This window comes from Lagenorhynchus albirostris, chromosome 3 (assembly GCF_949774975.1).
Source record: "Lagenorhynchus albirostris chromosome 3, mLagAlb1.1, whole genome shotgun sequence".
NCBI lineage: Eukaryota > Metazoa > Chordata > Mammalia > Artiodactyla > Delphinidae > Lagenorhynchus > Lagenorhynchus albirostris.
The window spans coordinates 35,385,900-35,401,520 of NC_083097.1; the positions used below are offsets into that span (position 1 = coordinate 35,385,900).

A 15,621-nucleotide genomic window follows, 5' to 3' on the forward strand; every position below is an offset into this window, starting at 1 on the left:
CCACAATGTGTTGGCCATCTCTTGAGTACCGACTATATACCTGGTATTGTGCTGGGCTTTGGAAATGTAAAGAAAATGAAGGCATCATTTGCCCCCAGGGAATTTGCAGTATAATATAGAAATTAGAGCAATGAATTAAAAGAAGTAATATGTGTACTACCTGGCAGGATGGAGTAGGGATAATTGCCAGAAGAGGCTTCTTAGAATATCAGCAGTACTTGCACTGAGAATTAGCCAAGAATAGGCTTTCCCTCACAGGAAGGTGGCAGGGAGCAGGGCGGGTATTAGGAGACCTGTGAGCAAATTTGAGTTTGGTGTGGCTGGTGTGGAAGGGTGAGGGAAGATGGAGAGGGGGCTATGGGTCGAATGGCCGAGGGTCCCTTTTTGGTTTTGTTATTAATGAAATCTGTAAAGAAATAGTACTGGTGACAGTGACAGAGAAATGAGGGCTTCAAGAATGGAAACATAGGCTTTTTAAAATAGTTTAAGAAAAATAATAAAATGAATTTAATATTCAGAAGCATTTTAGCTATACAAATATTCCATATATTAAGCATCTATAAAAGATGCAAACTAACCATTCTGTGTACATAGCAGAAAAAAAGAGGTACTTTGTGAGTAGAAACTAACTGAGGTGAAGGGAAATTTGTTTTAGAAGCTGAAGGCCCAGGCTCTGACTTAATAAAATAAATTATGAGAATCTTATTTATGTGATAAAACCCATGCTGTTGAAGAAGAGAATGTTCCTAATTTTCTATAAAGAGGAACAAGATGTTCTACCCAAAAACACAAGAAAACCACATATTGTGTACCTGCTTTGAATATGTGACTTGGAGGAAAACACCATCATTAGTTGTGTCTAACCTCTTTGATAGCAACATGTCTTAAAGGGCTAATAGCCTCACCTACCCTTCCCTGGGAAGGTAAAGGAACATCCTGGCCTTCAGGGTTGTGGAATCCTGTTGGTTGTTACCAAAGGCCTCCAGTGACTTTTCTTCACAAATTTTGAATAGCAAACTATTTTGAGGTGGCTTTAAGCCTTCTAGAGCAAGCTGATAGAATTGTTTGAAAGTTTAATTAAGACAACTATGATTTTTCTAGGACACTCTCCAATTCTGTGATCATATGAATGACTACCCAGGATTTCCAAAGAACAGATACAGATATAGGAAATATGTGTGTTTCTTTCTGTTCTGATGTCTTTATATAAGAATGCAATATCCCAAAGGGTAGGCAATGTATCTGTAATCTTTATAATTCTGCCATTCACTATAATTCTATTATGCTTTGATCTGAGTAGAATATCTGACAGCCTAATGCAAAGATATAGCTGCATTTCTTTAAACAAGTCTATCATATCTTTGTGTTTATACCAAAATAAATTTGAAGACTACTCCCCATTTAACAAAATTCTTTTTTTTACCATTTTTTAATTGAAGTATAGCTAATTTACAATGTTGTGTTACTAAGTTATTTGCCTTGATCTTTCTCTAAATAGCAAACTCCACCAGCGCATTTTAAAACATTGCCTACTTCACAGAAATTCATTTTGAATACGAACGTAGAAACACCTCATAGAGCTTATTGCATTGAGTTGTTGACTCTCTAACCAGTAAGTTTTATATTTTGTCTTGAAAGATGGACCCTGTATTGTCAACATCAGTTCCAGTGTACTCATTGAGACTGGATAAAGAGTATGAAGTGCGTGTGAGATCCAGACAACGAAACTCTGAAAAATATGGCGAGTTCAGTGAGGTGCTCTTCGTAACACTTCCTCAGATGAGACCGTTTGCATGTGAAGAAGGTAAACCTAAGAGATTAAGATGGAAGCCAACATGGTTTTTGTCAATATACAGGGATTGTTAGGGTGTTGTCCAGATCAAGATACATTAGCATCAATTGTCAGGATGAGGGACCTTGAGTTCACTGCCTGTAACAGGTACTCTCCATTACAAAAGAGGAAGGAGGATTTCATTTTTGAATTATTCAGGAAAAGTCATGGGGTAGGTGCAAGTTAAAGAGCAGAAGATACACTAAGCTATTGATGGAGGGGGTGGGGTATCTCTGGATAACAGAATTTCAGGTGATTCTTTTCTTCATTTCTTTATTTCCTTGTTTCTGTATTTCTAGTATTTTCTATGAGTTTGTTTTGCACTTATAATCAGAAAAAAAATGTTTCTCATATACACACACAGTGAAGAAATTCTGAATCTGGATGGATGGCTATCTATGTGGCATCTTAGAGAATTCCTAATATTGAGTCAGCATAAGTCGTCAATGGCAGGTGTTTATTGGTTTTAGAAAGTTTGGGTGCAGCTTTTACCCGGAGGAAGGCTTAATAAATCGTGTGCTAGATACGCTCAAGAGTGACAAGGAATATTTGAAGATCCTATATAAAAGAAATATAAACATATAGTTTAAAGAAATGAGACCTATGAATTCAGAATAAAAGAATTTAAATTTTTGGATATAGAAATAAAGAAGGCTGCTTAACAATGAATAGTAAGTGTATAAAGTATTATCACTCCCAAATGGGAATTGGCTATAGCTCATCCCCATTAAAAACAGAAGGTTTACAGTGCCACATGAGGGTCTGAGGTTTGTTAACGAAACAGTCACAAGCTACAGAGAAATTAAATTTATATTTCTGCACTTACAGTACAGGTAGAATCTGTGATACTATATAACACAAATGAAAATGTCTATAGTACAGGTAGAATCCGTGATACTATATAACACAAATGAAAATGTCTATAGCACCATCTTTTCTACACTCTATTCAACAGACTTGTTGTTTCAAATGATACTTGATACAATGAAATTCAGGTTAAAAGCACATTTGCCACATGCCCTTTAACCTTATTGTGATGGCATTTAATTCCTTAACAAAAACATTTTTTAAACAAGCTTTTCTTCTCTGTTAAAAAAGAAAAATATTAAACTCTCGCTTTATATTATGTTCCTGAGTATATCTTTGATATAAAATTATAGGTACCACAACATACAAAAAAACGATATTCTCTCCCCCACTAATTCTTTATAATATGCATAACATCTCCCTTGGGGCTTTTAATAACTGAATAAGAAAATAAAATATTACAGCATAAAAGCCTACTTTCATAAAGCAACGTTAAGGTCAATTCCACCTTAAAAGCAGTCAGCCTCTGCCACTGCGGCACTTGTTCTTGAGAAATGAAATAGAAGTTTTACAGACTCCCACAAATTTGCTACAAATTATACTAAAATCTAAAGATGGGAGTCCTAGTACTGATCTTCTTCTGTCAAACAATATTTTTTAAGCATATTTTAAGCAATATTTAAGCAGAAAATGTATGCCCTGCATGTCTAAAAAGTTTCAGTAATGATTCAAAAGTAAAACTTTGATGGATCCTCAATCTGGAGGATAAAAAATATCACCACACCTTTAAAAAAAAAAAAAAGAACCAAGTGGACATTACTTAGGAAAAGTAGTATATTAACAGGCATCAGTTTTTCCTAGAGCTGAAGCATTTTAATGACATACCCTGAATACATAAGATGCTTAAAGCAGTTTGTTTGTATAAACATGGATTGTGCTTAAACTGTATGCTGTTTCTTTACTTTGATTTTCTTTTTTTGGTACATGAAAGGATCTGAGGAAGTGGATAGAGGTGTTCTTGGAACAGAAAATACTCCTAAGTCATTGCAGTCTATTTCAGTGGTTATCAAATGAAATCACTGACTCTACTAGATGAATACAAATTAGGAAGTTTTTTTATGTGGAACAGGAGAGTGAAATGTAAACTTCAACTATTCATAGTTCTGTGAGTGAGATGTTGTTCTTATGTTTTTCAGATTTCCGGTTTCCATGGTTCTTATTTATTATCTTTGGAACATTTGGACTAATGGTGACATTATTTTTATGCATATTTTCTAAACAACAAAGGTAAGTGTGATATAACATACTTTGATATGTTTTTGCCAGTTATTTAGCAAACATACATGTTTCCATTTATTGTTTGATGTTTTCTTTTGTGAAACATGAGTGAAATATTTCAACCCAGTGAAACGTTATGTCCAGTTATACATTTACCACTTTGTTGTGTTCATCATAGAGACATCACAGGTCTCAGTTCTATCTGGAAAGTTGCATAGGACATTAAGAGGCTGAGGCTAGTGACTATACACCTTGTGATATGTACCTCCTCAAAGTTCTGAAAAAATTGGCTCATTTATTCCAGGACCATAAGGCAGCAGTGAGGCTTTGGCTGAGTCTGACACAGTCCTAATGTAAGAGGAAATTTAAGTGGTAAACTAAAGCACCTAGATAATTCAATCTAATAAAACCTTTTTTGACTTCATATGATGATGATTTTAAGTAAATTTGGGTTTTATTGAAATTGCTTGGATAGTTATGATTTGGTATTTCATCTGCTTTTGTCAACACAGATAAAATTCTAAGCTTGAAGAGATTCCATTCTGCATTCTCTTGCAGTCAAAAGGCAGGTTCCAGTTATTATTCTGCCACTGCTGTTTAATCTCATTTGAGTCCCTTAATCTCTCTAGGCCTCCATGTTCTCGTGGGTAATTTGAGGGTGTTGGATTATATGACCTTTAAATTTCCCTTAAGCTGTAAAGGCTAATTATTCTATTTTCATTCTTGAAAGAAACTCAGTACAGACTACAGGAACTTTTAATACAAAACATAGGAAAAGTTACTAGTACTGGTCGCCAGTTTTCTTACATTTAGAATATTTTTTTTTAAACGTCTTTATCAGAGTATAATTGCTTTACAATGGTGTGTTAGTTTCTGCTGTATAACAAAGTGAATCAGCTATATGCATATGTATATCCCCATATCTCCTCCCTCTTGCGTCTCCCTCCCTCCCACCCTCCCTATATCCCACCCCGCTAGGTCACAAAGCACCGAGCTGATCTCCCTGTGCTATGCGGCTGCTTCCCACTAGCTATCTATTTTACATTTGGTAGTGTATATAAGTCCATGCCACTCTCTCGCTTCGTCCCAGCTTACCTTTACCCCTCCCCGTGTCCTCAAGTCCATTCTCTATGTCTGCATCTTTATTCCTGTCCTGCCCCTAGGTTCTTCAGAACCTTTTTTTTTTTAGATTCCATATATGTGTGTTAGCATACGGTATTTGTTTTCCTCTTTCTGACTTACTTCACTCTGTAGGACAGACTCTAGGTCCGTCCACCTCCCTACAAATAACTCAGTTTCATGTCTTTTTATGGCTGAGTAGTATGCCATTGTATATATGTGCCACATCTTCTTTATCCATTCATCCGATGATGGACAGTTAGGTTGTTTCCATCTCCTGGCTATTGTAAATAGAGCTGCAATGAACATTGTGGTACAGACTCTTTTTGAATTATGGTTTTCTCAGGGTATATGCCCAGTAGTGGGATTACTGGGTCATATGGTAGTTTAGAATATTCTTTAAGTCCCATGGGTTAATCTTGCCCCTTCTCCTAGAATTAGGGTAGCTAACACTCTGTTTGCCTGAGACTTCCCTGGTTTTAGCACTGAAAGTCCTGTGTCCAGGCAAACCAAGACAGTTGGTTACTCTAGCTAGGACTAAAGACAAGTCTCCAGGTGAAGCCAAGACGCATCTACAAATCAGAATAGGATCTATGTGAATATATTGTAAACGCTTTTTAATTTGTATTTTGAAGCTGTATAGTATTTGTAAACATCAAAATAGAGTTTCAGTAGAGAGAAGAATTCTCAGAATTCTAGAGTTCCAGAGTGTCAAGCATGCTAAAAGTCTCCAAGTGAATGTAGGAAGGGTTAATCTCCAATTTTATAATGTAAGCTCAGGAGAAAACAAAATTCCCTCTGTAGAATTTTATTTTCTATCTAACTTTCTAGCAACATTACTATCTTAGAAACACAAGTATTATAAAGCAGGATAACACACTTTTCAGTTGTGGGGGGGGGGAGTTAGTAAATAAGTAAATAATTATTTAGGATTTTAAGTAATTTATATATTTAAGCAATGCCAACAGCAAAGGAGTCAAATTATTCTGTTGATTAATTTGAATTCACCGATCTGTACAGTTAGGCGATGGGCTAATTTATGTGTACCTGCAGTAGATAAACCCACTATGTACATAACGGAATTTACTTTTAACATTAGTTGTCAATTTCGAGTCATCATGAAGACCAAGCAAATTTGTTATGTTGCTTAAAATTATATTAGTTAACAATATTTGAAAGAAAAAATAATCCTCCAAATAGAATTTCAAAGGAAATATATTAACCTTTGTCTAAAAGAGTGTTTTCTATGAATAATGAAGTTCTTAACTATGACGCTTGGTCAAAATCACCAAATTGGGAAAAATTTTGGAAATCTATTTGTACTGCCAAATTTCCTGTTCTAAATTAAGTTTTCCGTGGAAAACAATTAACCTTTCTTTTTTCATGTACCCATAAAAACCCTTATCATTGTCTAAATTTCCATGTTCTAATGAAAGTAGGAAATGGTAGAAAATAGCTGACAGCAAGTGTGGAAAGAACAATTAAAATGAAACTCAAAGAATGAGGGGCTATGCCAGTTTACCCCAGAACTTCAGGACTGTAAAGGACTTCAGGTGCTCTTTGCTTGAGGTTTTGTTAGTTCACAAACCAAGCCACTGCTCCCTTTCTTAGTCCAGATCATTGAGTCAACTCTAGCAAAATTTATAGTGTAATTTGGATTTGAATAAAATGATAGAAAAATCAGAAACGTAGTTTCATGCCAGTTTATCGTTATTCTACACTCTGTGGCTCCCACCATATGACCTACTCCAGCCTTCAAGCTATGACTAATCCAGGAAGAAATAACTGAATCAACATAAAACAGAAGTGACAAACTGGCAACCTGAAAGCCAAATTCAGCCCACAGATCCATGTTTTGTTGTTTTATGTTCTTTTGATTTTGGAGTAAAGGTTTTCCTGCAAAGTGTTTATAAAACAGGGAATTTTCACACAAAAATCCAGATTACCAGATTACCTTTAAAAACAGATCTAGTGAAACTGGGCTGATATTCCTGCGTGGCAACATGTGCTGAAGCAGAGGACCAACAACCATCCCATTTGCAAAGGGCATATGTTCTCTGTCACCATTCCCATCCCTCCCTATGACTTTGTACCAGGCCCGCTATATTCAGTTGCATGACTGGCTTGGGTCCTCCAAGCTGCAGGGTCTGCCACCCTGGCCTAAAGTCAACCACAACTCCTAGAAAGCTATCAACAAGTACCTAAATGCGTCATCCTCTTCAAAAAAAAAAAAAAAAAAAAAAAGCACCCATACAAAGTAAAGCGTTAGACATTTAGGAAACTTTGCCTCCTGTAACTGGGGTTTTGTTGCATTTTTCTATGTGTTCGAACCTGTGAACTATTCATTTAGAGATGCAGAACCAAGTTTAACCCATCAGCGCAACAGAAGGCGAAGGGCCCAGGTTTTGGAGTCAGCTGCTTTGGATTTGAGCGCCAGCTGAGCCAAGTATTAATGTGTGATTTGAACATGTTCCTTAAATATCTAAATCTTTCCACAGATAATGTCTTCTGCCTCCCTGGTAGTGGTAAGGATTAAATGAAATGTTTAGTGCAAGGGTTGACAAAGTTGTTTTAAAAATGACCAAACAGTCAATTTTTAGGCTTTCTAGGCTATGCAATCTCTGTCACCACTACTCAGCTCTGCCACTGTGGCATGAAAGCAGCCATAGATGATATGCAAACTATTTTACATAGATAATATGTAAAATGACCATGACCACGTTCCAATAAAACTTTATTTACAAAAACAGAGGGCAGACCACATTTGGCCCATAGACCGTAATTTGCCGACCCAGAGTCTAGTGCAAGATACATCTCATAGTGGTTTATCAGAAGCATTCAAAAATGGTAGCAGTTATTAATAACATGAATTTTTTCTACAACTTCTGTTCATCAGTAACAATTTAACACCATCCCACAGAGTAAACCTAGTGTAGTCTACTCAAACACAACTTACGGAATTTGGCTTATTCCTTGGATTATGTAAAAAGGTGGTGGAAACATGCAAAAAACGTTCATTCACACTAAGTAGACTATCAGCTGATACCCAAAACTCAGATTGGAATGGATAATCTCTGAGCTTTATTCCAGAGCCACAATGTTAATTTTTTTTCTTTTAATTGAAGTATAATTGCTTTACAATGTTGTGTTAGTTTCTCGTGTACAGTGAACTGAATCAGCTATATGTGTGTGTGTGTGTGTATATATATATATATATATATATATATATATATATATCCCCTCCCTCTTGGACCTCCCTCCCCCCATCCCACCCATCTAGGTTATCACAGAGCACCGAGCTGAGCTCCCTGTGCTATACAGCAGGTTCCCACTAGCTATCTATTTTACACATGGTAGTGTATTGATGTCAAACCTAATCTCCCAATTCATCCCACCCTCCCCTTCCCCACTGTGTCCACACGTCCATTCTCCACGTCTGCCTTTCTATTCCTGCCCTTCAGATAGGTTCATCTGTACCATTTTTCTAGATTCCACATATATGCATTAATATACAATATTTGTTTTTCTCTTTCTGACTTACTTCACTCTGTATGACAGACTCTAGGTCCATCCACATCTCTACAAATGACCCAATTTTGTTCACTTTTATGGCCGAGTAATATTGTATATATGTACCACATCTTCTTTATCCATTTGTCTGTCACTGGACATTTAGGTTGTTTCTATGTCCTGGCTATTGTAAACAGTGCTGCAATGAATACTGTGGTACATGAATCTTTTTGAATTATGGTTTCTCAGGGTATATGCCCAGTAGTGGGATTGCTGGGGCATATGGTTGTTCTATTTATAGTTTTCTAAGGAACCTCCATGCTGTTCTCCATAGTGGCTGTACCAATTTACATTCCCACCAACAGTGCAAGAGGGTTCCCTTTTCTCCACACCCTCTCCAGCATTTATTGTTTGTAGATATGTGATGATGGCCATTCTGACTGGTGTGAGGTGATACCTCATTGTAGTTTTGATTTGCATTTCTCTAATAATTAGTGATGCTGAGCAGCTTATGATGTGCCTCTTGGCCATCTGTATGTCGTCTTTGCTGAAATGTCTGTTCAGGTCTTCTGCCCATTTTTTGATTGGGTTGTCTTTTTGATATTGAGCTGCATGAGCTGTTTGTTTGTATATTTTGGAGATTAATCCTTTGTCCATTGCTTCACTTGCAAATATTTTCTCCCATTCTGTGTGTTGTCTTTTTGTCTTGTTTATGGTTTCCTTTGCTGTGCAAAAGCTTTTAAGTTTCATTAGGTCCCATTTGTTTGTTTTTATTTTCATTACTCTAGAAGGTGGGTCATAAAAGATCTTGCTGTGATTTATATCAAAGAAAGAGTGTTCTGCCTGTGTTTGTTTTCCTCTAAGGGTTTTATAGTGTCAGGTCTTACATTTAGGTCTTTAATCCACTTTGAGTTTAGTTTTGTGTATGGTGTTAGGGAGTGTTCTTATTTCACATTTTCTTTTACAAGTAGCTGTCCAGTTTTCCCAGCACCATTTATTGAAGAGGCTGTCTTGTGTCCATTGTATATCCTTGCCTCCTTTGTCATAGATTAGGTGACCATAGGTGCATGCGTTTATCTCTGGGCTTTCTATCCTGTACCATTGATCTGTATTTCTGTTTTTGTGCCAGTACCATACTGTCTTGATTACTGTAGCTTTGTAGTATAGTCTGAAGTCGGGGCGCCTGATTCCTCCAGCTCTATTTTTCATTCTCAATATTGCTTTGGCTAGTCGGGGTCTTTTGTGCTTCCACACACATTGTATAATTTTTTGTTCTAAATCTGTGAAAAATGCCATTGATAATTTGACAGAGATTGCACTGAGCCTATAGATTGCTTTGGGTAGCATAGTCATTTTCATAGTATTGATTCTTCCAATCCAGGAGCATGGTATATCTCTCCATCTGTTTGTGTCATCTTTGATTTCTTTCATCAGTGGTTTATAGTAGTATCTGAGCCTTATTCCACAGCCACAATGTTGACTTTAAAACAAAAACTCTAGTTACACTATTAATGAAATAAATAAATGACTTAAACTTATTCAAGAAATGGTTTATTGAGCACCTTCTCTGTGCCAGGAATTGTTCTAAGTGCTGGGGATACAATCAGGCACAAGACAAGCAGGATAGATATTGAAATGAATTATGGTCAAAAAGTAACTTAAATATTTGGAACAGAAATTTTAAGTGCATCATAGACTTGTGTATATAAATCCATACTGATTAGAGATAGTTCAAATTTAGTCTGTCCTAACTGAAATGAACTGTGCAATAACACCCTGGTTAATGAGATTGCCTTGGATAATCTTATAATTCATGTAGATTTGTGGTATGAACTTATACCAACCCACTCTTTTTTAAGGGTACAGATAATGTTGGCTCCACGTAGATTGGCTCTTTCTCCTCCCCTTCCCTTCCTCTACAAATTACAGATGAGATGTATATTAAAATTACCTCCCTTATAATTGACATGGAAATTGGCTTCAGCTGGAATTAAATTTCTAACTTCCAGTACTAAGACTGTCTTATCAATAAAAGACATTATAAAAGAAAAGTTATAAGAAAACTGCATTTTACTTAAATTGGTTTCAGATGAGGGGTTTTTGTTTTTTGTTCTTTTTTCTTCTATAGTTTTGCCTTGTCATTTACTGCTTAATGCTTTCCTCTTTCTCAGATTATACTTATTCCAAATTTTCTGTTACTTTAATAATACTGTCAACATTTTATTTCTATCTTTTGAAATGAGAATGTATAACTGACATCAAAACAAAATTTTGTTTTCAAGGATTAAGATGTTGATTCTACCCCCAGTTCCAGTTCCAAAGATTAAAGGAATTGATCCAGATCTCCTCAAGGTAATTAATAAATTATCTAAGTTATACATAACACTAATTAAATGATACCTGAACAATAATGTCTTATGTTGAGACCTTTTGCAAGCTATATGTATTACATTTTATTTTTTGTATTCCTTCTGGAAAAAAAGTTTTTAAATAATACATCTCAAAATTATGAAAATGTCTTGCGTATTTAAAAGTTCTTGACTACTGGATCAAGATGGCAGAGTAGTAGAATGTGAAGCTCACTGCCTCACACAAATACATCAAAAACACATCCACATGTGGAACAGTTCTCACGGAATATCTACTGAACGCTGGCAGAAGACGTCAGACCTCTAAAAGGGCAAGAAAATTTCTGTGTAACCAGGTAGGACAAAAGAAAAGAAAGGAATTGGGAAGGGACCTGCACCCCACCCCTTGAGAGAGAGCTGTGAAAGAGGAAAGATGCCTGCACCCTGGGAAGTCCCCTCACCATCATGGAGATCAGCCGGGACAGAGTGGGAGTTTTAGAGCCTTGGAGGAGAATGCAGGAACCGGTTTTGCAGCAGCTAGAATGGAGAGAGACTGGCAGACAGTCAGTGCCACCGCTCAGCACTCCCCGGCCGGAGACACACATCCATCAGTGCAGGCAGGGACCGGGTGCTGAAGCTCAGGCTTCAGAGATTAGATCCAGGGAGAGGACTCAGGTGCTGGGCTGTGCAGAAAGAGCCTGAAGGGGCTGGAGTTTGGTGCAACTGCACCAGAGGATGTACGCAGAGGAAGCCTGGGCTACCTTAGAGGCCAGGTACCATTGTTTGGGTGGTGTGCGAGAGGAGAGGCAAGACCTGCCATTGCAGCCTTTCTCCCTGCATGTGCTCTCAGGTTGCAGGACACTGCCTACACAAGCTACAGGAGCGATCACAAGCCACCACCACCCCCAACCCCCATGCTTTAAGAGCTGTCATGAGCTACCACCACCACCCTCGCAGATTCCAGGAGTAGTTGTGAGCCACCTCCCATTGTGTGCTCCAGGGCTGCGCATGAGCTGCTACCACCACAGAGAATGCCAGGACCAGGCACCAGCCACCGCATCTGCACACGCCCTATCAAGAGAATAATGGCCAGCACATGCTGAGGAAAGAGGTGACAGGCATCAATACTAAAAACAGCCCTTGCACCAAAATATTAAATCCACACAAACTACACCGGGACACTCTCACATATAAATAGCCCTCCAAGACCACAGTAGATTATTGTTTCTCCTAAACTCACAGAATAAGAGAAATATAAGGTAAAATGAAGAAGCAGAGGAACCACTCCCAGTTAAAAGACCAAGAGAATTCCCCTGAAAGAACAATGAAACAGACCTCTTCAGTCTAATAGACACCGAATTCAAAAAGGAGATAATGAAAATACTGAAGGAATTAAGAAATGCTATTGACAGAAATGCAGAGTACTATAAAAAGGAACTAGAAACTATAAAAAGGAACCAGAAAATTTTAAAACTCATTTGCCAAGATGAAAACTGAACTAAAGGCAATGAATAGCAGAATGAATAATACATAAAACTGAGTAAATGACCTGGAAGATAGAATAATGGAAATCACCCAATCAAGACAGCAGACAGAAAGCCAAATGAAAAAAAAATGAAAGCAATATAAGAGACCTATGGGATAATATAAAGCATGCCAATCTATGCATAATAGAGACCCCAGAATGGGAAGAAAGAGAAAAGGGTATTGAAAATGTATTTGGGAAGCTGAAAACTTCCCAAACGTAAAGAAAGAAACATATCCAGGTACAGGAAGCAGAGGGTCCCAAACAAACAAGGTAAAACCAAACAGACCTACACCAAAATTATAATTAAAATGGCAAAAGTTAAAGAGAGGATTCTAAAGGCAGCAAGAGAAAAGTTAATTACAAGGGAACCCCCATAAGGCTATCAGCTGATTTCTGCACAGAAACTTTGCAGGCCAGAAGGAAGTGGCAAGATACATTCAAAGTCCTGAAGCGGAAAAAACTGCAACCTAGGATACTCTACCCAGCAAGATTATTATTTACAATAGAAGGAGCGAGAAAGAATTTCTTAGACAAGCAAAAACAAAAAGAATACAGCAATACTAAACCTATCCTAAAGGAAATATTGAAAGGTCTTCTGTAAATAGAAAAGAAGAATATATAGGAAAGAGAAAATCACAATTGGAAAGAAAATCACCTAAATAAGCCAGTACACGGATTTTAAAAAAATCAAAATAAATTTCTGTGAAATTTATGATAACCACAGTGAACAGCAAAAGGATGAACATGAAGATGTAAAAGAGGACATCAAAATCATATAATGTGGGGGAGAAGAGTAAGAAAGTGTAAATTTTTTTTTATCATTTCCTAGAATGTGTTTGAGCCTATATGATTACCAGTCTAAGGCAAGTATCAATAGCTATAGGATGGGGTTTACATACTTGAGAAACAAGGTAACCACAAATCAAAAACATACAATAGACTCACAAAAACCAAAAAGAAGTACAATACAAAAGAAAATCATCAAACCACAAAAGGGAAAAACAAAAAGAAAAAAGGGACAAAGAAGAAATAAAAAATCAACAGGAAAGCAAGGCTTAAAATGGCAATAAATACATATCTATCAATAATTACCTTAATGTCAATGGACTAAATGCTCCAATCAAAAGACACAGAGAGGAAGATTGGATAAAAAAAACAAGAGCCTACAATATGCTGCCTACAAGAGACCCACTTTAGAGCAAAGGACACAGATTGAAAGTGAGGAGATGGAAAAAGATATTTCATGCAAATGGAAATGACAAGGTGGGGATCACAATACACGTATCAGACAGAATAGACTTTAAAACAAAGGCCATAAAGAAAAATAAAGAAGGACACTTTTACACTCATCAACATATATGCACCTAATATAGGAGCACCCAAATACATAAAACAAATACTAACAGACATAAAGGGAGAAATTGACAGGAATACAATAATAGTAGGAGACTTTAACACCCCACTCACATCAGTGCACAGATCTTCTAGAAAGAAAATAAGGCAACAGAGATCCTAAATGATACAATAGAACAGATAGACCTAATTGATATTTTTAGGACATTACATCCAAAAAAACAGAATATACATTCTTTTCGAGTGCACATGGAACATTCTCTAGGATTGACCACATACTAGGGTACAAAACAGACCTCAACAAACTTGAGTATAGAAATTATCTCAAGCATCTTTTCTGACCACAGCAGCATGAAACTAGGAATCAACCACAGAAAAAGAAAATGACGACTAAACAATATGCTACTAAAAAAACGATTACCAAACAATATGCTACTAAAAAACCGATCAGTCAACAATGAAATCAAAGAGTAAATTTAAAAATACCTTGAGAAAAATTACCATGAAAACACCACTGTACAAAATCTATGGGATGCAGCAAAAGCAATTCCTAGAGGGAAGTTCATAGTGATACAGGCCTTCCTCAAAAAAACAAGAAAAGTCTCAGATAAACAACCTAATCTACCACTTAAAAGAAGTAGAAAAAGAACAAACAGAACCTAAAATCAGCAGAAGGATGGAAATAATCAAGATCAGAGAGGAAATAAATAAAATAGTGATTAAAAAATAGAAAAAAATCAATAAAACCCAGAGCTTGTTCTTTGAAAGGGTAAACAAGACTGACAAACCTCTGGCCAGGCTCACCAAGAAGAAAAGAGAGAGAACCCAAATAAACAAAATAAGAAATGAAAAAGGAGACATAACAACTGATACCACAGTAATACAGAAACCATAAGGGAATGCTATGACCAATTATATCTCAACAAATTCAGCAACCTAGAAGAAAAGGACAAGTTTCTAGAAACATACAGCCCACCAAAATTGAATCAACAATAAGTAGATAATTTGAACAGACTGATCATTAGAGGTGAAATAGAATATGTAATTAACTCCCTACAAACAAAAATCCAGGACCAGATGGCTTCAAAGGCAAATTCTACCAAACATACAAAGAAGAACTCACACCAGTCCTTCTCAAACTCTTCCAAAGAATTGAAGAGGAGGGAACACTCCCAAAGACATTCTGTGAAGCCACCATCACCCTGATACCCAAACCAGACAAAGACACCACCAAAAAAGAAAATTACAGGCCAATATCTTTGATGAATATAGACGCAAAAATTCTCAACAAAATCCAACAACACATAAAAAAAGATCATACACCATGACCAAGAGTCATCCCAAGTTCACAAGCATGGTTCAGCATACACAAATCAATGTGATACATCACGTAAACAAAAGAAAAGACAAAAACCACATGATCATCTCAAAAGATGCAGAAAGAACATTTGACAAAATTCCACATCCATTCGTGATAAAAACTCTTACCAAAGTGGGTACACAGGGAACATATCTCAACATAGTAAAAGCTATGACAAACCCACAGCCAATATAATACTCAATGGTGAAAAACTGAAAGACTTCCCACTAAAATCTGGAACAAGACAAGGATGCCCACTCTTACCTCTTCTATTTAACATAGTATTGGAAGTCCTAGCCATAGCAATCAGACAAGAAAAAGAAATAAAAAGTATCCAAATTGGAAGGGAAGAGGCAAAATTGTCGTTTTATGCAGATGACATACTATATAGAAAACCCTAAAGAATCCACAAAAAAACTACTAGAAATAATAAGCAAATTCAGCAAAGTAGCAGGATACAAGATTAACATATAGAAACCGGTTGCAT

The 15,621-nt window shown here is 36.6% G+C and overlaps 1 protein-coding gene and 1 long non-coding RNA gene across 5 annotated transcripts in view; one reads left to right on the top strand and one right to left on the bottom strand.

Moving 5' to 3' along the window:
• Nucleotides 1-15,621, top strand: part of GHR (growth hormone receptor) — a 274,648-nt gene that overhangs the window by 254,098 nt on the left and 4,929 nt on the right. For all 4 annotated transcript variants that reach the window (XM_060142904.1, XM_060142906.1, XM_060142905.1 and 1 more), the window contains 3 exons: nt 1,639-1,804; nt 3,835-3,925; nt 10,828-10,897. In XM_060142904.1, the coding sequence (XP_059998887.1) occupies nt 1,639-1,804; nt 3,835-3,925; nt 10,828-10,897 (327 nt within the window). The remainder of the gene's footprint in view (nt 1-1,638; nt 1,805-3,834; nt 3,926-10,827; nt 10,898-15,621) is intronic.
• Nucleotides 1-15,621, bottom strand: part of LOC132516797 (uncharacterized) — a 56,106-nt gene that overhangs the window by 6,918 nt on the left and 33,567 nt on the right. The gene's annotated exons all lie outside the window — the stretch shown is intronic.